The following is a 22,492-nucleotide window of genomic DNA, read 5'->3' on the forward strand; positions in this document are numbered from 1 at the left end:
AGGTCTGGGGTATCCAAAGTCACACGTGTCCAACTCCCCAGATTTCCCACGATTTCCCCCTGCCTCTGGATGAGTGAGTGAATTAAGAAGCAAATTAAAAAGAAACCTAAAGATTGACTTGAGGAAGGGGTGAGACGAGTTAAGGAGTGAGTCGAATGTAACTAGGTCAGTGGGTAAGAAGAGCAGGAGGGAGCGGGGGAGGCCGACCCCTCCGCTGACAGCTGGGCCCCTTGCAGGTCATCGCCACCATCCCGACCAGCAGGCTCAAGTTCCTCAAGGAGGCGGGCAGGCTCACGCAGAAGGAGGAGATCCCGGAGGAGGAGCTGAACGAGGACGTGGAGGAGATAGACCACGCCGAGCGAGAGCTGCGGCGGGGCCAGATCCTGTGGTTCCGAGGCCTGAACCGGATCCAGACCCAGGTACAGGCGGCTCCTGGGGCTGGGCCCGTGCCTGGCGGGGTGGGTGGTGATGGGGATGAGGGGGTGAGGGTGGGCCCAGACCCTCTCTCGCCATCTCACCAGCCTCCGGTGCACCCATGTTCCCCACACACACACTCTGCGTGGCTGCTGAAGAGCAGCCTCCTTGGGAAGGTCCCACCTCCCTGTCCACCTGGCCGGGGTCGGACTGGGGTCACACCCACTGTGGGCTTTGGGGCGGGGGGCAGGGGGTGCCCCTAAGGTGGAGGAGGGGTGACCCTGAGGGCCGAGGTGAGTGAGGGGCTCCTGCCAGGGTTGCTGGGGCGCCGCCAGGAGGGTCAGGCGAAGCTGGAGACTGATCCACGTGAGGCCAGGATGGCAGCTTCAGGCCGGGGTGGGCCCCAGATTCTCCCGGCCACGTGGTCAGGCCTGCGGTGCGGGCTTGTGCACATGCACATACATCTTCCTCCACGGGGGGCTTCAGACACTCTTCTAGCCCCCACTGGGGCATTGAGTCAGTTCTGGGGACCAAAGCTTGGTTTTCCACACACACACCACGTGCACGCACCCCCCTCCCAAGGACACACATGTAGAGCACACGTGCGGGATGTGTGTCCGGCCAGAAGCAGGTCTCTGCCTCAGCACGGGACTGCGTGGCCACCACGTGACACACGCCATGAACATGCAGCCCCCGTGTTCCCACACGGCCCCTCTCCCTGAGTCAGGGTTGCAGTTCTCGGGGTGCTTTCACAGCCTTGTAGGATGAGGAACAGAGGGACCAGGAAATCGAGAGAGGCTCAGTCTCCTGCCCAGCCAGCCTGGGACAGCTGTGCTGGGACGTTCATGGCCACCCTGCCCCCGTCACGCTCTGGGAAGTGCGTCAGGGCCCCCCACCTTGGGCCTGCGGTCCTGCAGTCCTACGTGGCCTACCGCTGCATTTCCACCTAGTGCAACAAAAACAGGTCGCCTGGGCTGCCTCACACCCTACAGGGACTGTCCCAAACATTATCTCATGGGCCTTCCCAGCCCCCTGAGAGGTCAGTGTGCCCCGCACCTAGTTTTAGGGGTAACCGAGGTTCAGGAGACAGCCCTTTCTGGGCGCTGGGTCGGGGAGCAGGTTGCAGACCCAGAGCCTCCTGACAGACAGCAGTCTGGGCTCCGGGACTAGCCCTCCGGGTAGCCCCCACCCCCCACTTCCCAGGCGAGCCTGGCAGCTCTCAGCACACACACGGCCCTGGTGCTGTCACCAGCCTGGCCACAAAGCCTTTGAGGAGGACACCGGGACTGTAGTTTCTTGAGTGAGCACGAGTCCTATCTAGCCTGACTCTTACGGACCACTAAGTGGGCCAGTGCTTTGCCCCTCACAGCTAACCCTGCCAGGTAGGTGGCATTGCCCCTTCTGAAGGACAAGGAACTGCCGCCGGGCAGTGACTTGCCCAAGGCCGTCTAGCTCATAAGTGATAGAGCTGGGGTCTGGGCCAGGGTCTGTCCACCCCAGAGCTCCCAGCACACCACTCTGGCTCCACGCCTGGTCCCAAGGGCTGAGCACCCCCTCTGCCTCCAAACACCATGTTTAACGCCCCACCCGCGGCCCCCAGCCCAGCCCATCGGCCCCTGAGTCACTAGAGCAGGACCAAGGCCGGGCCCCTGTGGCTCCCCCCTCAACCGGGCCCTGGGGACCCCAGGTGCCCGAGCTGAGCAGACGTCTCTCAGAGCCTTGGATCGTGCCTGGTATTGTCATTTTGGTTTAAGTGGCGTGCTGTCTTGCCGTGGCTGCGGCTGTCCTCGTGGCCTGGCGCCTGTCAGTCGTGTAGCTGTCGTGTCCATTCTTTTCGCAACTTGTCTCGTTCTCTCCTCCGTTGCAGATTGAAGTAGTCAATACTTTCAAGAGCGGGGCCTCCTTTCAGGGAGCCCTGCGGAGACAATCCTCCGTCACCAGCCAGAGCCAGGACGTAGCCAATCTCTCTAGCCCTAGTCGCGTGTCGTTGTCCAATGCTCTTTCCTCTCCGACCAGCCTTCCTCCTGCTGCAGCTGGGCGTGAGTGTGAATCCTTACCGCCTCGGGTGCCACCGCCGCCAGCGCCGGGCGGGCAGGAGGGCAGGGGCCGGGGCGCCAGGGACTCGGGGGGCAGGAGGTCGTGATTAGGCCCAGGGGGCTGAGGGGCCCCGGCCATTGAGGAGGGTCCCAGGCAGTCAGCAGACCACAGCCAGGCACGGGGTGGCAGTCCCTTAGTGGGTCAGGGTCGGCTGGGGTCAGGGTCAGGGGTTATGACCAGGCAGTCATGGGGTCGTGAGGGTCACAAGTAGTCAGAAAGTCTGGGTCAGTCAAAGGATCACCGTCGGTCAGGGAGGTTTCAGTGATCGAATGTCACAGTCCCCCACAGGGTCACGGTGGCCAAGGGGGAGCAGTCAGCTGGGGGACGTGGAGCATCCCAATCAGTGTAGGGTCATACCCGGTCAGGAAAAGCCTGGCTCGTGAGGGCCAGGGTCAGAGTTGGCCAGGAGATCACAGTCCTGCAGTCGAAGTCAGGCCAAGGGTTACTGTGGGTCAAGGGAGGAAAGGCTCTGAGGGGTCACAGTCAGCCACAGTGAGGTCCAGCCCAGAGGGGTCACTGTAGATCAGAGGTCACAGTTGGTCAGGGGACCCAGGCCCCCAAGGAGATCACAGCCCGGAGGCCCTGCACCCAGTAGTTCAGCCCCTTCTGCCCTCTCTCCTTGTACATCTGATAGCACCAGCTACCTTACACACACTTCTCCCTGCAGCAGGGCTTGGAGCACAGCGAAGGCCTGAGCCCTTCCTGGAAGGGACAAGGCTCCTGACCCATTCCACTTGACCTCAGGTAGAGCACAGTGGGGGTCTCATCTTGGCTGGCTGACAGCAGGCCCGAGGGACCCAGTCTAACCTGTGGCTTCCTCCTTCCTCATTGGAGGGACACCTGGGACTCCAACCCCCTCCCTCACCTCCCTCCCTCGAGCTCATCTCCTCACACCAGGGCTTCTGACCCAAGTTTCTCAACTCTGGCCTTGTCTAGATCTTTATGAACCCCCCATGGCTCCAGGCCCCAGAGGGCACAAGGAGTTTCTATTTACCGCCTGCCTCCCTTCCCTGTCTCCAGTCAGCCCCTCCTAAACCACAAGGGAGCTGCAGTCTGGTCCTCTCAAGTTGTCTCTGTTCACTCAGCCAGCCCTTGGGCTTCTTTGATGAGACTCCAGGCTTCATCTCTTGATACTTTATAAGGTGCCTCTGCCCCCCTCCCAAGCACAGAACACCCAAAACACACATCTCTGCCACCGGGCAGGAGAGGACCATGTGCTGGGTGAGAACGATGCCATCTGAGCCCTTGGACAAGAGGCGCGAGCCACAGGTTGCTGTCGGTGGCGTGTGCTCACGTCCCACGACCTTTCCGTGGGTGCAGTCCTGCCAAGTCCACAAAATGACAGGGAGGATGCAGAAACGGGGGAAAGCCCCTGTGCTCGTTCATCAGCACGAAAACACAGCGATGGGGAGGCCAGACGAGCCAAGGTGAAGTGAGGCCGTGTTTGAGCGGATGGTGTCTGAGTCACGTTCCCATGAGGCACTGTCACCGGCAAGTCATTGCCAGGCTTTCTCAGAGCAGGAGACGCTTTGTTCCCACTCACTCCCGCTCCACACAGAGAGCCCTCGCCTCGGTGGGAGGCCCGCGCCCAGCTGCCCTACTCCTGCGTCAGCCGAGTTCCAGCCTTGCTCAGCGCTGCCTCCTGTCGTGAAGTGCAGAGACCAGAAGTGCTCAGGGCTGGAGAGCCACCTGGGGAAAGGATCTCTTCCTCTCGGGGTTCCCACTGCCCTCCCATTGCCTCCTGCATCCCTCCGGCCGGCCTGACTGCCAGAAGGTGGCCGCCGGGTCCAGGCCCAGTTCTTCGTCCTCCCCGGTTCGGCCTCTTTCTTGAAGCGTGGTGCCTCACCCAGGCCAACACGGAGCTCACGGCACTCCTGGGCACCTGCAGCCTCTCCCTTGGTTAGGCCCCGCACCTTAGCTCTTCCGGTCTCGAAGAAAGAACGCAGTCATCTTGAACCTTTTCTTCTGTCCTTTATAAAACCATGCAATAAGGCCAGTCCTGTGACACTTGGTTCTCAACACTTTTCCTTCAGAGAAATGCCCCTTTCTGCCTGCCCTTTGCTTCCTATCTCTAAGCCAATCTCCTTCTAGCCCAGATTAATCCCTTTATCCCATGGTGACCCAACTTTGGAACAGCCTTTAAGAAGGATGCTATAGGCCTTGCCCATGACCCATCATTTTCTCAGAGGACCCAAAGGGGCTAATCAAGCATGACTCCCTCACCCAAGTGCCGTCTTGCCTCTCCCTCAGGCATCATGCCTCCTTAGGAATCTTGCATTCCTACCTGCAATTGTAGAATCCAGCCTGTAATTCTGGGTCCCTTCTGGGACTCTTTTATGGGCATGGGGTCTCAAAAAAAGCCTGACCACCCCCTTGCTCAAGGGTACTGGTTCCAAAATGGATCACAACCTCTGTGGTTTCAACAGACACGTTTTGGTCAACACAGTCACGATGTGAAATATTCCCTAGTTCCTCCTTTGCTTGAATAGTTTGTATAGCAATGTCACCTCCTCTGGTCTCCAAGGACTCAATGAGAGCCCTCTAGATACCAGGCAGGGTCCCTACAGAAGCCAAAAGGCTTTCTTCCCACAGGGTGTGAAGCAGGGGCCCAGGAAGTAAGAGAAGGGGTCCCCAATGGGGTGGGTGGAGAGCTGGGCTCCCCCCACCCCCTGTCTCCTCCGAGCAGGATCTTCTTCCCAGGATTCTCCAGTAGAGTAGGGTGCCTGTTGAGTTGAAAACACCTGGGCTCTCTGTGCCCTGGAAAGAGTCAAACCACTGTCCTTTGGGCTATCAGGAGTGACCACCAAGTCCTGGGGCAGGGTGGCGTGTGCATGGCTGACTTCTGACTCATGACTTGGGGTGAGGAACCCCCCAGCACATCACACATCCCTCCCTCAGCACCACTGTGAGGCGGAGGGCCCCAGGCAGACAGATACCATGCGGTGACAGGACAGTCTGTCTGGTCAGACTGGCATTGGAATGATATGGAGGAAACTCTGGTCCACAGCCTTGCTTTCCTCTTCTGACTTACTCAAAAGCGAGTTTCTTTTTTTCTCCCAGAAACTTTAATGGCACACCCCTAATGCCTTATACTTGAGCCTCACCCCAAATTTTCCAAAGCAGTTCAGCACATCCTTCACTCCACATATACCTCACAACTGAAATGTGAAGGGGGGGAGCTGCCAGTACCTCCATTTAACTGAGCAAGACCCTGAGGCTCAGAGAAGTGAACTGACTTGGCCAAGATCACACAGTATGTAAGTGACAAGAGATCTGACTCCAAAGTCCCTCATTTTTCTCACCACCCACGCCACTTCCCAGATAAGCCCACAGACCTAGAGCCCACAGAGGTTGAATTTCCACTGTGGAACCAGTACCCACTCCTACAGCCTCATCCAGTGAAAAGGAGCCAGTCCTCTGGGGTCTAGAAGGCCAGGGAAGCTCTTTCTCTGCTTGAGTTTCCACCAGCCTGGCAGGGACTGAGAAGAGAGGCATCTTCCGATCGGTGACCAGGAACAGAATTAGCATTTAGCTCTTAGATCCAAGGCCAAGCTACAGGGCTCCTCTCTCTTACTGCCACAAATTCCTAACCCATCTCAAGCTACCTTTGTATTTAGCAAGTTCATTAGCACGCTCCACGTTCATGAGTGAAGGTCCTGTTCCTTCAAACCAACCAGGCCCAGAGCATCAGACTCCTAACCCCAGACCAGCCACTTTCTGGACGCCGTACCCTGCTAGATAGGGCATCCCCCATCCCACTCCCCCTTCAGATTCCCGGTTCTGAGGACTGCTAGGGCAAGGAGTTTGCATCTCTTAGGGGGAGAAGTGAAGAAGAAGGGAAGGAAAGGAAGCTGGACCTCTCATTAGCATTCTGGTAACTAACTTAGTGCAACCTTGGGTTGGCGAGAAAATGGCTTGCTTCTGGGGGGGAGTCCAGACCTCTCCGCTGTCTGAATATTCCATGTGTTTGTTTCCCTAGAGGGCTAGAGAACCCTGGACACAGAGTTCAGCAAGAGAGAGTGAAATTAAAAGAGGTTGTGAGTCTTTAACCTTGAGCCTGAAATGAATGTGAATCAATCCCAGACTCTTGGCTTCCTTGAAGCCGGGTAAACATTCGAGTATGTCGAACCCGCCCCAGACCGGGGCCCATGCATTTCCTCAGAGCCACCGACAACGGGCATGGGGCTCCCCACCCGCTTTGTGCTGATGGAACCAAAACGTCTGAAAGCCCACAGACCGAGGCCCTTCCTCTCTTCCCCCTCACCCCACGCCCCAGTGCAGCTCATGCCAGCAAGGCCCATCACCAGGGCAGGCAGGGAGGGGAGATGGAAGAGCTTTTTTTTCTTCCCATACTTTTTTCCATTTCAGCCGCGAGAGATCCGAAGTGGAGACTTGAGATGGCCGTGGCGGGGTGTCCCGAAAAGTCTTGTCCCCACAGTCTTGTCCAGAGCAGTTCATTCTTTCTGTTGTCTCCATTCCAGGGGGAGGGCGAGGGGCCTACATTTCATTGTGTGTCATCCCCCCTCCCCGCGTTGTCAGTCACACGACAGGGTCCTGCCACCATCCCTCCTCCTCCACCAGGCACTCCCGGCTGGCATCTTATTGCAATTCAGCCAGGCTCTGGGCTGAGCAGCTACAATGATCATTATTATTCCCATTTTACAGTTAAGAAAACTGAGGCCTGCAACATCATTTTTGTTGTTGTTTTCACGTAATCAAGGGAGTAATGGCCCAGTTATCAGGAGATCAGAATATTGAATAATCTCTACAGAGCCACAAATAGGGAATCCAGGGAGAAAGAAACCTCAGAGCAGCCAAATGGCCATCACGGAGGACCAGCACTAATGCATGGCGTCTGGCTGGCTCTCGCTTGGCACCTGATGCCTCTTACTGAAAGCAGGATTCCACGAGGCAGGTTTCCCTGGAGTCCCCTGCCCATAGCACATAAGAAGGAGAGGGGACAGAGATGCTTTTGAGAAGACAAGGGAAAGTCAGAACTAGTAAGTGATGGCTGACAGCAAAGGAGAAAAACTTAAAAAAAAATCAAAACTGTAGGGGTCTTACACAAGACCAAGAAGGCTTATTGACAAACTTAAATTCTTCTCTGTGTTCTCTAAATTAAAAGGCAGAGGAGCTTATGATGTGCTTTAGAAAGACTCCTCTCTGAAATAGTCAAGCAAACCCTGAGCTGTGACACTTAAAACCATTAGCCACAGTCGCTGTGAAAATTCACTCCTATGGACAGGGCTTTCCACCCTGAGCCCCACCAACGAGCTACCTCTGGGTTTAGCTCCGCAAATCCTGGGACCACAAGGGCCTCCCCACAACTGCCCTGTCCAGTCCACTGTCCCCCTACAGGCCTGTGATATGGGGGGAGGGAAGGCCAGACGGCCGGCCGCAGCACCCCGGCCGCCTCGGCTGAGGTTCTGCTCCTTGGAAGCATGGATGCTGCCTTGCTCTCCCCGCCACTGGCTCCACTCTGAGTTGGGGCTGGGAAGAGAGGAGGAGGCGCCTTTGTCCCAAGTCCCATCGGCCCCTTGAGATGGCAGGCTTGGCTCCCCCTCCCAGGAGTCCAGAGAAGGGATGCCTCTCTTCAAAGTGAGGGTCCGGTTCCTGTGCACCCTGTGAGGCGGGACAGGGGACGGCCAGGCCGGTGGTGTGGCTCGCCCGCGGTCAAGGCACCCAAAGTGGCAGAGCCCGGACGCAGACTCGGGTCTTCCTGACTCTGGATCCAGCGCTCTGCCCACTGGCCTGGACGACTCAGCGTCCAGCCTCCTTCCCTTCTTCAGGGAACCCAGCTTCCAACTGAGACACAGAAAATGAAAGAACTTGCTGTTTTGTGGCTCAGTTCCACACCCTCTTAGAATCCCACCCAGGGCCTGGGTTTGGCCCTCTGATTCTGGCCTCGTTTTTTGGTATTGTGTTTTCAAAGCACAAATAAAGAAAGGAGGCAAAAACCCCAGGAAATAAGGGACCCCAAAGCCAACTCCAATGAGTGGCCAGGGCTTTGAGTCTATACTCGAGTGTTTACCTCCCAAATGCATGAAGGGAAGAAACGTTGGGTACAAACGACCTCCATTCACATTGTCCAGGCTTCCAAGTGTAGCCGCGTGTCTTTGTGTGCCGTGTGGCTCCCGCCCACCCCCCCCACCCCGTAGCATGCTCGTGCCCCTGAATGTCATCAGTCGCCGCTGCCATCGTGCTTTCTGGCTGCCTCTGCTGTGCACCCCAGAAAGCCCCGAGTTGGCTTCGGTTTGCTTTGCTGCTTCGGTTGGATGTTGCCCTTCTCTGTTTGGCCCTCGTGTGTCCCTTCTCATCCCGGCTCATCCAACTGTCTCTCCTTCCTGTTCCTTTTCTGTTTGTGACACGTTATCTGTTCCATGTCGTGTGGTTTCTTAACCGCGTGTGGTTTTTCTAAGATTAATTTTTTACAAATAAATAGCCTCTTCTCCTTCCTCCTTTATTCCCACCTGGTCCCGCTCCCCTTCTGCATGGTCGAACCTCTGCTCTACAGTTAACAAGGCTCAGTCTCTCACTAGGTCTGGGTGCCCGCTGGAGTGGACTAAGCTTCCTCTAACCACTGTTTCCCATCATCGCTACGATGGGCCTTCCCTCCTCCTGTCCTAATACTGTAGTCTTTACCCAAACCCAAGCCATTTTAAAAACCTCACGGATGAACACAACCTAAATCCCCGCTTCCGTTCTTCCCTCTCCTCTCCGTGCTCATGACACCCGGCGACTGTGGATTCCAGCCACCTGCTGTGCCCGAACCCCCTCTCCCCCACCCACCCCTCCTCCGAGCCCCCCAGAGCTTGGCCGCCGGCCCCCCTGGGGGCAGTGCTCCTCACCCCCGTGCTTCCCTTGCAGATCCGCGTCGTGAAGGCGTTCCGTAGCTCTCTCTATGAAGGTCTAGAAAAGCCTGAGTCTCGAACCTCCATCCATAATTTCATGGCTCATCCCGAATTCCGGGTCGAAGATTCACAGCCCCACATCCCCCTCATCGACGACACCGACCTGGAAGAAGACGCCGCGCTCAAGCGGAACTCGAGCCCGCCGTCCTCGCTCAACAAGAACAACAGCGCCATCGACAGCGGGATCAACCTGACGACCGACACGAGCAAATCAGCTACCTCTTCAAGTCCAGGGAGCCCCATCCACAGCCTGGAGACGTCGCTTTAGCTGAGGACCCCGCCACCACCCACCTCCCGGGCAGCCACCCGTCCAGGCACCCGACTCACGCAAGCAGCAACGAGCAACAGCAGGAAACCAAATACTGGCGAGAAAACCGTTTCCACCCAACAGACCCTTTTTCTGGCTGCGATGCTGTTTGAACTCTTTTTCACTTTGAGGCGAGGGCGGGATCTCCTCCGGGGGCTTAAGGGAGTGAGCGGTTTTTTCCCAGAACTAGCCCTTCCTGGCTCCCACCCGACATGGACCAGCCATGCACCCGCCCGGCGCCATGTCCCCTGCATGAATGTACTGTACACTTCCGGTCCTCCCCTTGTTTGGTTTTTCGGGGGTTGGGGAGGGGGGTTTTTTTGTTTGTTTATTTGTTTTCTTAGGCGGGAACTGCAGACAGACTCTTTTCTGAGACTATTTATCCAATCCACCGGTCTGTGAGTTTTTGAAATGCTTGCGCAGCATGGTCTCAGTTGTATAGGTTAATTTAACAACTTTTTGAAATTGCAGAGCTTAACTCGCCTAGTAAATTTGCACCAATGGAACCGAAGAACTTCAGACACTCACAAGGTTATATCCATTTCTTTGTATCTATATCAACGTATACTTCCCCAAGACTGTATACGTCCATATAGATAGGTAGATATATATGTGTGTGTGTGTATATATATATATATATATATATATATATATATATATATATACACACACACATGGATATATAAAGTTTCTTTGCCGGCATGTTGCCTTGTTTCTGCTTAAATTGCTCTATTTTAACTTATTTATGTCCTAAAAGAAGAATGTAATTTGTTTACAAACCTGTAGATATCGTCTTCGGCTATTTGTACGGTTTAAGAACACTGGTGGCTGAGATGCTATAAAAACAGCTCAGCCTGATAGACACCTCCCTAGATTGCATCCTTGATGTTTTACGATAGCCATGCTCTGATTTTTGCCTGCTACTTCCGTTCAATAATATCACTACCGAGGGAGGCTCAGGCAGAAGCCAAATGTTAGCGAGTATCCATCCTGAGGGGTCCAACAGCGTGCTCCGTAGACAAAGGGGGAGGAGGAGAGAAGTCTTCCTGGGCTCAAAGCACTGATGGCCAGCCCGGCCCCAGGGTGACGGGGTTGGCAAAGCACTGGGTGAAGACTTTCCTCTCAATGAAACTCACTTGAGTTTACTAAGAGCATTTCAAACAGAGATTCTCTCTGGCGCTGTCTGTACAGAGACTGAGGTAGTTTTGCAATATTATAAATGCTATTGTGTTGATTTTTTTTTCAGTTAGTAATTTGGAGGCTTATTTCCTTATAAATTGCAGCAAGTGAGCTGTTGGCATATTGGATGAGGATCATTATGGCTTGCTGCTTTTATTTTTATTTTTGAAGAAGAATAGCCTTTTTCTCTGCACTATTTAGATCCGAACGAACCTTATGACATGTATATTGAGATGTATTCAGTGTGATTTTTTTAAACCAAATTGTCTTCCTGTAGTCGCAATATATACTGTAGCCTTTGAACAGCAAGTCTTGCTTTCCCAGACAGAAAGCCATTCTGAAACCCTACAGTATCACAGGTGAGAAAAGGTGGTTATTTTCCCCCGAGACAATAACAGCAGTAGTAATCCCACTTAAATAGGAGCTAATTTAATTGTATGTCAGCCTCTTAACTGCTAAGCACTTTGTGGGTATCAGCTTTTTTCATAAAAGAACTTTTGTATTTAATACAAAGTTTGCTTTGAGACTTTTCAGCATACGATCTTTTTCCATAAACTTGTACAGTGCAAAAGACATTTTGAATACCATGATCGATGATGTCCCATGCTTCAAGGAAAACCAAACGCTTCTGCCTCGCTTGCGAAATGCATTCTTCACACTGACCCTTCCCACAGTTGCTCTGTGTCCACCCGGGCCCTTCCCTTCTCCAGGCCCAGAGAATTCTTCCACAGACAAGATGAGAGCCACTCGGGAAAAGAGCCATAGTCAGCTGGGAGGGCCTGCATCTGGATGGCTGTGGAGAAACCCGAGGGTTGAGGATCCCAAGTCAGCCCACCCACCTGGCAAAACCTTCCTGGAAGGAGGACCTTCTGTGCGCAAGAGCATCTCCTGAATGTCGTGAAGAAATATCTCTGAATGTACCCAGCAGAGGAAACTGCATCCCCCGAGGGGTGACCACCCTCAGATATGCTTATTGGATTCCAAGACCAATACCACCAATACCGCCCACTGTTCTCCTCAGAGAAAGGAAGACCCGCTCCTGTAAAACCTGGGGCAGCTTTGGAACGTGGTGTCTTTTGTAGTTTCCTTTTTCAAGGTTCTCCATTTCCCGCTTTGTTCCAACCTTGTGTCTGTGACCTCATTCCATGACACCAGGAAAGCCCCGCTTGCACACCACGCTCCCTGCTCGTTTGGAGCCAGGACGCAAGGGAAGCAGGAGGGGTCTCCCCTAGTGGGACCCAGCCCAGGGGAGAGGGAGCCATGGAAGCTACCGAGAATGCCCCATGTCAGTGTTGGTCTTTTCTTGTCAGGAATAATGGATGCTCACACACACACACACACACACACACACACACACCCTCACCCTCACACTTGCACACACACATCCACACACACAGGAAATGATTGGTTTGTCAGAACTCCCTGTAGTACATAAAGCTTGCACTCGGCGTCCTATATCTAGCAGCATGGGGTACGTTTGGCAGTTCACCCCATTAGGGGGTAAATAATTTATGACCATTCATCTGTTTTTATGAATTTTTTTATCTAGACAATAACTGTAAATAAAGAACTCACCATCTCTGTTCATTTAATACTATGCAATGGTGATGCTTTCAATTGCTGACTCTTCTTACTCCGCAGTATGGTTCTGAAATGTCTGTGGTCTTAAAAAAAAAAAAAAAAAGGCTAAAACCAACATCAAACAGAACATAGTAAATATATACTCTGTAATGTATACTTTTTGCTGGTTTTGGACTGCACCATCCCCTCAGCTTCTTGTCTGCCCTCTGGACAGGGGCTCCAGGAGAAGGTAGCAGATTCAGTTCCAAGGTCTAAGCTCACCAATCTGTCTCCCCCTAACAGATGACGGAAGAGCAGGGGACCCATTCAACGAGTCACCCACCTTTGGAGGTGGACAGGGAGGAAACTGAAGAGTTTTCTTCCCTAACTCAGCAGCAGCCTGGGTTGCTCCCACCAGCCCCCCACCATAGCCCCTTGCCCCCTTGTCCCAACCAGAGCAGAGAGTGGACAAGAAGGAGGTCCCCCTGCTTCTGAGACCAGACCAATGATAGTGACTGCACTGGGACAAGGACCCTGGACCTGTCTCAGCCCGGACGTCCCAGTTATTGAACAGATGCTCTTCCCCAACTGTGCTGAAATTCCCCCTTTACCACATCCTGACAGCTCAGAGAGACTTGGGTCTATTTCTGGAATATCTCCTCTGTTCCCTTATCTGGGTGTCTCATCTGGCACCAACCACACAGTTTTAATGTCACTTTATATAATGTTTCATTATGTGGTGGGATAAATACCCTTTTTTTTTTTTTTTTTTTTTTTTTACAAAATTTCCTGGTTATTCTCACATCTATTCCTCCAAGTAAACTTAAAATTTTGCTGAGTCCTGCATCCTCCTGCCCTCCTCTCACTCCAAATATTGGGCCCTTTCATTGTAGGTGCAAACATCTTCCCACCATTGTAAGCACCCCAGCTCACTAAATAGCCCTCTAAGGAGAAATAAAAAGGGCATCCTGAATCTTGAGGGAAGCCAGATAGTCCTCCCATCATCTCACCTGTCCCCTAAGCCAGGGTGTCGTTAGGAGAGGCCATCAAGCCCCCACCCAATCTCAGTGTGGGACCCAAAGTCACCCACCTTGGCTGTGCTGAGGTGGACCCTCCATCTGCCCTGGTCCAGGTGAGAAAGAGGGGTCTCTCCCAGACCTGGAGCTACCAGAATGTGGAGCCCAGTTACCAATTCTCCTCATGGAGTAATGTTTATTCCTATATCCCTTTCCTGAACTATTTTGGTGGGGGCAGGGTCACCTCTCGCTCTTTATTCACAGTTTTCAGCAGTTGCGATACGTCCTTTGGGACGCAGCAATCTCTTCCCTGGACCTTCTCACCACCCTGATGACTCCCCCTAGTGGTTCTGGCTCTACTTACAGGAGGCTGTCAAACGCACCCTGTGACGTGCCTCCCACACAAAACTCTCTCCGTAGGGTCCGAGATCCCACCACTAGAAGATGGGGGGTGGGGTGGAGATGGGTTGCGTTTCTCTGAAGGCTTCTGGGTCCTCCAGAGCCAAGGCTGAAATCAAGCAACAGCAGAAAATCCCCAGGTGTTTCCCAAGTTCCAAAGCAAGCTCTCCTGATTTTGATGTAAAGATCCTGTTCACCCAAGTGGGGGGAGGGGGATCCCAGGCCCTGGGCATCAGCCATCACCCCCTCCACGGAAAACAAGGTCTTTAAGGCTGCTTTGGGACTGCCCTTCTTGGCTCCCTAAGTCTGTTTTGTAACGCCTGTGGTGCTCTCCCTGCTCACCTTTCCTCTCGGGGCAGGGGTGGTGGGGAGTTAGTCGCCACACTTTGCTAACTCTTGTGTGCACGTATTTTATACCAGAGTAGCGAGGAAATGGTGCCGCCTCCAGCTTCCACGAGCTACCCGGGCTCTGGGGGGCTCTGGGAAAATCGGGGCTGGGAAGTGACTGTGCTCTTATTGTACACTCTTGATTTCTCTGTATCTCTGGCTTGTGCTCTTTGTAATTAATGGGATTTGTCTGCCTTTTCAACACTATACTGAGCAATAACAATAAATGCACACGTGGAAATGCAGACACAGTACACATCACAAGGCCTTTTTCCGTGGGACAGCTGGGTCCCCACCCTCCGTGGATTTGAACTCAGAGGGAAACCAAGTGCCTGGGAGGGAAAGGCACTTTGCCCAAGGGTGCATGGCTCAGGGGTGGTCTCTCTCCTTCCGCCGAGTCACACCTTTTGAACAGTCACCGTTTGAGGGAGGCAAGTTCAGCTTGCCATGAGTCGTTAACCCTCCATGAGGAACAGCTGACAATCCCAGAGGGCAAGACTCTGGGGGAAGAGGCCTCAGGAGGATGAAGAAGAGGTGGAGGTTCAGGATCTGGGAGGTCAGGGCACAAATTAGGGAAAGCATTTTTAGCTTTGGGGTCTGGGATTAACTGGAGGGAGCTGATGGGAGATGTGGACAAAGGATGTAGGTGGCATCCCCCACTGGGGACAGGGGGATGCAGAAGGGACCCTGGCACACTGAATCTGAACTTTGCACACCTCTGGTGGACATCAGCAAAGAACGAGAATGTGCCCAGACCAAGAGACAGTCCCAATGTTGGTTCAAAGGTTGATGGTTGCACATGCATGCACGCATGTGCACGTACACACACACACACACACACACACACATACACACACACTAAAACCCAGCTCTTCTCAGGGAAAACTGATCCCCAGATCAAGCACTGTAGGCCCAACCGCTTCCAAACCCAAACCCAGTTTCACATCCAAAGGTCCATTTACTCACAAGATCAACCTTCCAGAGGAGGTATTATTACAATTCCCACTTAACAGAAGAGGAGATGGCAGCTCAGAGAGGAGAAGGGTGTGCCCACCTAGTAAGTAGGGGATACAGTATTGATACCTCACAGTCTTGATGCCAGAATCAGCACTCAAAACTTTTCAGTTCCACCAGCAAATACTTTAATGAATAGGATAACAGTTGCACTGTTTGTCCCAAATCCTCAATCTCTCCAACTTCAATGCCTACACCAGGGAATTCTTTAAATAACAACTATGCCCCATGCATTGTGTTTGTATTATATCTAACGTGTCATTGTCCCCACTTTCTACTGGAGGAAACTGAGGCTCAGAAAGAAGTGATATGATTTTATCACCCAGAGAATCAGTAGTACATCTACAGATCTGAGATCAGGGGATGTCCCTTGAAGAACAGGAGACCCAAGGGCCCCTCCCACTTTGTTCCCTGCAGTATTTCCACCATAAGCACCACCCCTCACACCCCTGCAATCTTTTTCCATTAGAGGGAAATTATGGGTCTTGAAAGCTGGGGTGGGGGTGGAGGGTGAGTTGCTACCTGGAGGCCCAGCCCTGAGTTCTGTAAGACCCCACTCCCCGACACCCTCTCCAAAGCTCCTCGATGGTCTGGATCTATCACACCCTCTGAGCCTTAACATCGTCCCTCCAGCAGTGACCATCTCCTGCTAGGACTCTTCCCTCCAGTTTCAAGAGGGGAAACAGGGATTTTGACTCAACCAAGGGAAGCCTAGACTCCATCCTGGGTCACTCAACTCCTTAAAGCCATGAGAGGTCAAGGGTTGCCAGACCATGTGTGGCTGAGGGGAGCCCCCAGGCTCTGTCCAGCTGTACAGCATTCTCACTGTGCCGATGTGAAGCCAGGGACCTGGGGGTTGGGGAAACTGGCGATTGGGTCCTGGGCTCTAGCTGCGGGAGTCTGGCTGAGATCCTTCCTTGCCTGGGGAATCTACCTGATGGGCCAGACTCACAGGATCCCAGAGCTATGAGGAAGGGGCAGTTTGAAGGCATGGGTCCTCTGGCCTGGAGAGGGCAGGGCGAGAGGCTCAGCCTCTGGCTAGGGGGTTATTCCCTGGGCTTCTTTGTCCCTGGTCCCAGCCTTGGGTCCTGAGGAGAGACTGACAAGGAAGCACTAAAACCAGTCTGGCCACTACTCCCAAAATTAGTCATCCTAAATTGTTCACCATAAGGCCAGTCGCACCCAGAACCGCAGAGAGGTGGGTGGAGGTGTCGTTACGTATGAGTCCCTTTTTTCATGTATGGATCTCAGGAAAAGGGAAGGGTTGGTCACGAAAGAAGACAGGTTAGAGCTTCAGATTTCAAGTTCCGGACCTGGCTCGCCTGGAAAACGAGAGTCCCACCCCTTTGGTCTCGAGCGTTACGCACGGAGAAGGGGAGGGGCCGTGGGAAGGCTTGGCACCGCCCCAGAAAGGACGGAACCTTCGTGCGAGCGGAACGTGCTGCTGCCCGGAGGCTCCTGTGCCCCGGCCAGACGGCCTGCTAGCCCGGCACCGGAAGTGAGCTGTTCTGAGGCGCCGCCGGGGCCTGCCACGTCCGCGGCCTTGAGCTGCCGCTGCCGCCGCCGCCGCCGCCGCCACCGCCACCACCGCCGCCACCGCCACCGCCGCCACCACCATGGTGAGTGCCGGGGCCGTAGTCGCGGCCCTCCCGGGTTCCTCGCCGCGCTAAGGTTCAAGTCCCGAGCTGGAGCCGTTCAGCTCTCCCGCACCGCTTCGGGTCTGGGGGGCTCTGGCCCTGCCCGTCCGGACCTTTCTGAGGGGGAGGCCAGGCGGAGGCCGCGGAACCTCCCAGAACTCTGCGGGCCGCGTCTCCTGCTTCTTTTCCTTCTCTTTCCCCAACAGTTGAAAACAAAACCCCAAACACCGTTGGAGCTACTGTGGCCTGAGCCCTTAGTAGGTTCCAAGCATTGTTCCTACTCTCAGCCTACTAACAGCCCCATGAAGTCGGGGCTGTTATTATCGACCTTTGACAAATGAGGAAGCTGGAGGTTCAGAGAGGTGAAGCCTCTTGCACAGGGAACAAGTGGCAGAGCTGAGATTCAAACCCTCACAACCATTCCCTTCTCCCACCTCCCGCCTCTCCCAGCAGAGATGTTTGTGGAACAGGTGCTTAGCCCAGGGCCCCGAGGTATGACGGGCACTTCAGGAAACTGTAAGGATGTAAGGATGAGCTGAATGCCCCTGTGATGCAGGGGCTCGGGTTTTTAAACCTCTGTGGTATCCACAGTGTACATTCACTCCACACTTACTCATCCAGTGAATGACCGCCAGTGGGAACTAATGGATAGAAGCATCTAGCCTGAGTCTGGCACAGAGTGGGGGGTTCGGTAAGCCGGTGCTCTCGGGAAAATGGCTGTGCCTGGGTTTTTGAGGAAACGTGGGTGAACCCAGAAGCCTGGACGCTGGGTTTGGCTCTTGCTTTGCAGGGCACTGGGTTTTAAATTTCTCGGGGTTTTTTTGGTCTCTGATTCTTCAGCTGCTAAGTAGAGTTGGGGTCTCTTACACCCTGACACCCAGCTCTTTTAAAATGAGTTTTTAACTCATTAAGTAATTCTGAAGAGCTTAATTGTTTTGAGGGCTGTCTTTTACTACTTAAGGAAGACCGTACATCTTGAGGTGCTTAGGAGGAGGGACTTTTTTTTTTTTAAGGCGCTTTAAAAAAAAAAAGCACTTGTTCATCAGTCCTGGTTGGTGCGTGAGAGTGGTTCAAAATAAATGCTGGTTATCTCCAAGGTCCTCTAGCGAACCAGTATGAAACTATCTGTAAGCTTTCTTCCTGCCTCTGCTTAGCCCTCAGCCACTGATTTAGGGAATTGGATGTAACAACTAGATGGGCAGCCTAATCAAGTGGAAAGCTTTGTGGGCTGGGAGTTAGCAGGTGGGGCTCTTCTCCCAGCTCCACCCTTAACTAGCTCTGTGACTTGAGCAGGTGCTTTCTATTCCCTGGGCTTCTTCATCTCCTTAGTCCATCGGGCAGCTCTGATGAACTCTGCCCTTCAGCCTTCCCAGTGCACACGTGAGAGTACTTTGTAACCCGGACAGCTTGGCACACGTAGGAGATGCTTCTCTTTATCTTCCTTACTTGGCCTTTGCAGACCTCGGGGGCCTGCTTTGTAGGGCATCTAGACTTTGGTGAGAGAACCTGTGCTTACTTGACATGTACCTTTTGAACTGCTTTGCAGCCATGCTCTTCTAGTATCCACCTTTCTGAAAAGTCAGGTCAGACTTTATACCTGAAGGGCTTGTGCTGGAAAAAGATGAAATGGGGGAAATGGTAAGAAATATCATTTCCAGTCTGAAACCTCCTTTTCCGTCCCTTTTCTATCCCAAGAGTTTTGAGAGAATAGTGGTTGAACAAAGTAAAACTGTGCATTTTTGTTCATTTACTTATGCATTCAGCAGATAGTCACTGAGTTCCTTCTGGTTGCAAAGCACTGTGCTGGGTGATTTGAGAGGATTCAGAACGGCCAATGACACCGACCCTGGCTCCAGGGAGCTCACCTTCTAGTTGGGAGAAGAAACGGTGTAAAGTGTTGTAGACATTCAGTGTTGATATTCAGAGGAGTCCAGCCAGTTGGGGAATCTGGGAATCTTCAAGTTGCGGGGCGGGGGGGGCAGCGTAATTTGAGCTGCACCTCAGAGAATGGGTAGGAAGGTGATGACCATGGCAGCTCTGTTCCAGCCCTATAAACTGGGCTCTGTCACAGATGGTGTACCAGGCAGCAGCCTCAGGAGAATCAGTTGAATCAATTAAAGTGTTAGGTATTAACCCTGTTATGCAGAAAACTGCCTGGAACATCAGAGGCTCTGTCATCCAGGAAGGAACCCCAGCCATAGCTCCCTCAGGGTCCCTCTTCAACCTCAAATGTAGCCAGGACCGCTCATGCCACCATCCCCCCTTCTTTGCTCATGTTTTGCCCTCTGATTGGACTGTACTTTTTTTTCCCTGTGCCACCTGGCAAATTCCTCATCATCTGAGCCCAGTTTATGTCCACCACCACCAGCCCCTCAGACTGCTATAGCATATGTTAACCACCATTAAAGTATTTATCTTGCCTTGTTGGGGTTACTTAGGTGCAGGCTTCTCAGGGGCAAGAAGTACCTCTCTTTCGTGTCTGTATCTCCAGTCCCTGTTACAGTGCTTGGCAAAGTGAAGGCACTTAGAGTGAACATTTACTGAATGAATGAATGAATGGATGAACAGATGCAGTCAAGAACTTTAAAAATGATCAGTGGATTCAGTGAGATGATTGCATTCTAACTACTATCAGCGCATTTACCAACAATATCTTTGGTTCTAGGTGTCAGTAATTAACACTGTGGATACTTCCCATGAGGACATGATTGTAAGTATTCCTTTAGCGCTTCCTCACATGCTGTGGACATGGGCATTTCTGTTGATCATTTATGAATCCACTGTGGCTTTGCAGCCTTTGCTAGTTAGGCTGTAACCTGAGGGGTATGGTCAGTCTCCCAGCAGTGCCCTCTGAGTTGGCAGGGCTGTGATAGTCTGGTCACTGTACGGCAGGAGAAACCTGGAAACAGTTTGTAGCTCAAGGTCCTCGGTCTCCTGGCCAAGAAAGTAACCGTCTCTGGGATGGGGTAGAAGTGGGTGCAGAGGTTTGAATTAGTCTTCCCACCTATCTTCCTCCTGCTGTCACTTCTTAGCCCCATTGGAAAGGGAAGAAAAAAATAGGAAAATGACTCGATACAAAGGCAGAGCCAGGTAGGACCGGCACAGACAGCAGGCCAGACAGTACTCTTTGAACCCGAAGTCATTAACTCAAGGCGTTTCCTGAGAGGCAAACATAGGGTTTGGTGTAAAAGGACAGGGCTGTGGGAGAAGGTCCAGAGGTTAAAGTCTCCAGCAGCAAAGATGTGGACTCTGCTTCTTGCAGTGCAAGGAGTCCAGGTAGCCTTTGAACAGGACCCAGGTCAATCAGCCTACAGCATTTTATCCCAGGCATCCTGCCATCACATCCTTCCCACCAGCAGTTGCTTTTGGGCTTCTGAGGGGCTGCCTAGTCTCAGAATTGTATGTTCCCTGGATGGGATCATGTGTGTCTAGCTGTGAGACCACACCACCTTGGAGACAGCGTGGCACCTTGGGTAAGAAGATACAGTCTGAGATCCCTAGTCAATCTCTCTTTTTTTTTTGAATTTTATTTTATTTTTTATACAGCAAGTTCTCATTAGTTATCCATTATATACATATTTGTGTATACATGTCAATCCCAATCTCCCAATTCATCCCACCACCACCACCCCGCCGCCGCTTTCCCCCCTTGGTGTCCATACGTTTGTTCTCTACACCTGTGTCTCTATTTCTGCCCTGCAAACCGGTTCATCTGTACCATTTTTCTAGGTTCCCCATATATGCGGTAGTATATGATATTTGTTTTTCTCTTTCTGACTTCACTCTGTATGACAGTCTCTAGATCCATCCACATCTCTACAGATGACCCAATTTCGTTCCTTTTTATGGCTGAGTAATATTCCATTGTATATATGTACCACAACTTCTTTATCCATTCGTCTGCCGATGGGCATTTAGGTTGCTTCCATGACCTGGCTATTGCAAATAGCGCTGCAGTGAACATTGGGGTGCATGTGTCCTTTTGAAATATGGTTTTCTCTGGGTATATGCCCAGTAGTGGGATTGCTGGGTCATATGGTAATTCTATTTTTAGTTTTTTAAGGAACCTCCATACTGTTCTCCATAGTGGCTGTATCAGTTTACATTCCCACCAACAGTGCAAGAGGGTTCCCTTTCCTCCACACCCTGTCCAGCATTTGTTGTTTGTAGATTTTCTGATGATGCCCATTCTCACTGGTGTGAGGTGATACCTCATTGTAGTTTTGATTTGCATTTCTCTAATAGTTAGTGATGTTGAGCAACTTTTCATGTGCTTCTTGGCCATCTGTATGTCTTCTATGGAGAAATGTCTATTTAGGTCTTCTGCCCAATTTTTTTTTTTTTCTTTTTCCGGTACGCGGGCCTCTCACTGCCATGGTCTCTCCTGTTGTGGAGCACAGGCTCCGGACGCACAGGCTCAGCAGCCATGGCTCACGGGCCCAGCCGCTCCGCGGCATGTGGGATCCTCCCGCACCGGGGCACAAACCCATGTCCCCCACATCGGCAGGCGGACTCTCAACCACTGCGCCACCAGGGAAGCCCTTCTGCCCATTTTTTTTTTTTTTTTTTTTTTCTTTTTGCGGTATGCGGGCCTCTCACCGCTGTGGCCTCCCCCGTTGCGGAGCACAGGCTCCGGACGCGCAGGCCCAGCGGCCATGGCTCACGGGCCCAGCCGCTCCGCGGCATATGGGATCCTCCCAGACCGGGGCACGAACCCGCATCCCCTGCATCGGCAGGCGGACTCTCAACCACTTGCGCCACCAGGGAGGCCCTTTCTGCCCATTTTTTGACTGGGTTGTTTGTTTTTTTTTAATATTGAGCTGCATGAGCTGTTTATATATTTTCGAGATTAATCCTTTGTCCGCTGGTTCGTTTGCAAATATTTTCTCCCATTCTGAGGGTTGTCTTTTGGTCTTGTTTGTACTTTCCTTTGCTTTGCAAAATCTTTGAAGTTTCATTAGGTCCCATTTGTTTATTTTTGTTTTTATTTCCATTACTCTAGGAGGTGGATCAAAAAAGATCTTGCTGTGATTTATGTCAAAGAGTGTTCTTCCTATGTTTTCCTCTAAGAGTTTTATGGTGTCCGGTCTTATATTTAGGTCTGTAATCCATTTTGAGTTTATTTTTGTGTATGGTGTTAGGGAGTGTTCTCATTTCATTCTTTTACATGTAGCTGTCCAGTTTGCCCAGCACCAATTATTGAAGAGACTGTCTTTTCTCCATTGTATATATCCTTGCCTCGTTTGTCATAGATTAGTTGACCATAGTTGCGTGGGTTTATCTCTGGGCTTTCTATCCTGTTCCATTGATCTATATTTCTGTTTTTGCGCCAGTACCATATTGTCTTGATTACTGTAGCTTTGTAGTATAGTCTGAAGTCAGGGAGTCTGATTCCTCCAGCTCTGTTTTTTTCCCTCAAAACCACGTTGGCTATTTGGGGTCTTTTGTGTTTCCACACAAATTTTAAGATTTTTTTTTGTCCTAGTTCTGTAAAAAATGCCATTGGTAATTTGATAGGGATTGCATTGAATCTGTAGATTGCTTTGGGTAGTATAGCCATTTTCACAATAT

The 22,492-nt window shown here is 52.3% G+C and overlaps 2 protein-coding genes across 2 annotated transcripts in view; both read left to right on the forward strand.

Moving 5' to 3' along the window:
• Nucleotides 1-10,326, forward strand: part of ATP2B2 (ATPase plasma membrane Ca2+ transporting 2) — a 205,370-nt gene extending 195,044 nt beyond the window's left edge. The window contains exons 23-26 of the mRNA XM_082639686.1: nt 237-419; nt 2,282-2,457; nt 6,491-6,545; nt 9,379-10,326. Of these exons, the coding sequence (XP_082495812.1) occupies nt 237-419; nt 2,282-2,457; nt 6,491-6,545; nt 9,379-9,690 (726 nt within the window). The 3' untranslated portion in view covers nt 9,691-10,326. The remainder of the gene's footprint in view (nt 1-236; nt 420-2,281; nt 2,458-6,490; nt 6,546-9,378) is intronic.
• Nucleotides 10,327-16,884: 6,558 nt separating this feature from the next.
• The window catches only part of SEC13 (SEC13 homolog, nuclear pore and COPII coat complex component), a 60,723-nt gene continuing 55,115 nt past the window's right edge, over nt 16,885-22,492 (forward strand). Inside the window, exons 1-2 of the mRNA XM_082638573.1 lie at nt 16,885-16,903; nt 19,587-19,631. Of these exons, the coding sequence (XP_082494699.1) occupies nt 16,901-16,903; nt 19,587-19,631 (48 nt within the window). The 5' untranslated portion in view covers nt 16,885-16,900. The remainder of the gene's footprint in view (nt 16,904-19,586; nt 19,632-22,492) is intronic.

This window comes from Mesoplodon mirus, assembly GCF_964341445.2.
Source record: "Mesoplodon mirus genome assembly, chromosome: 12".
NCBI lineage: Eukaryota > Metazoa > Chordata > Mammalia > Artiodactyla > Ziphiidae > Mesoplodon > Mesoplodon mirus.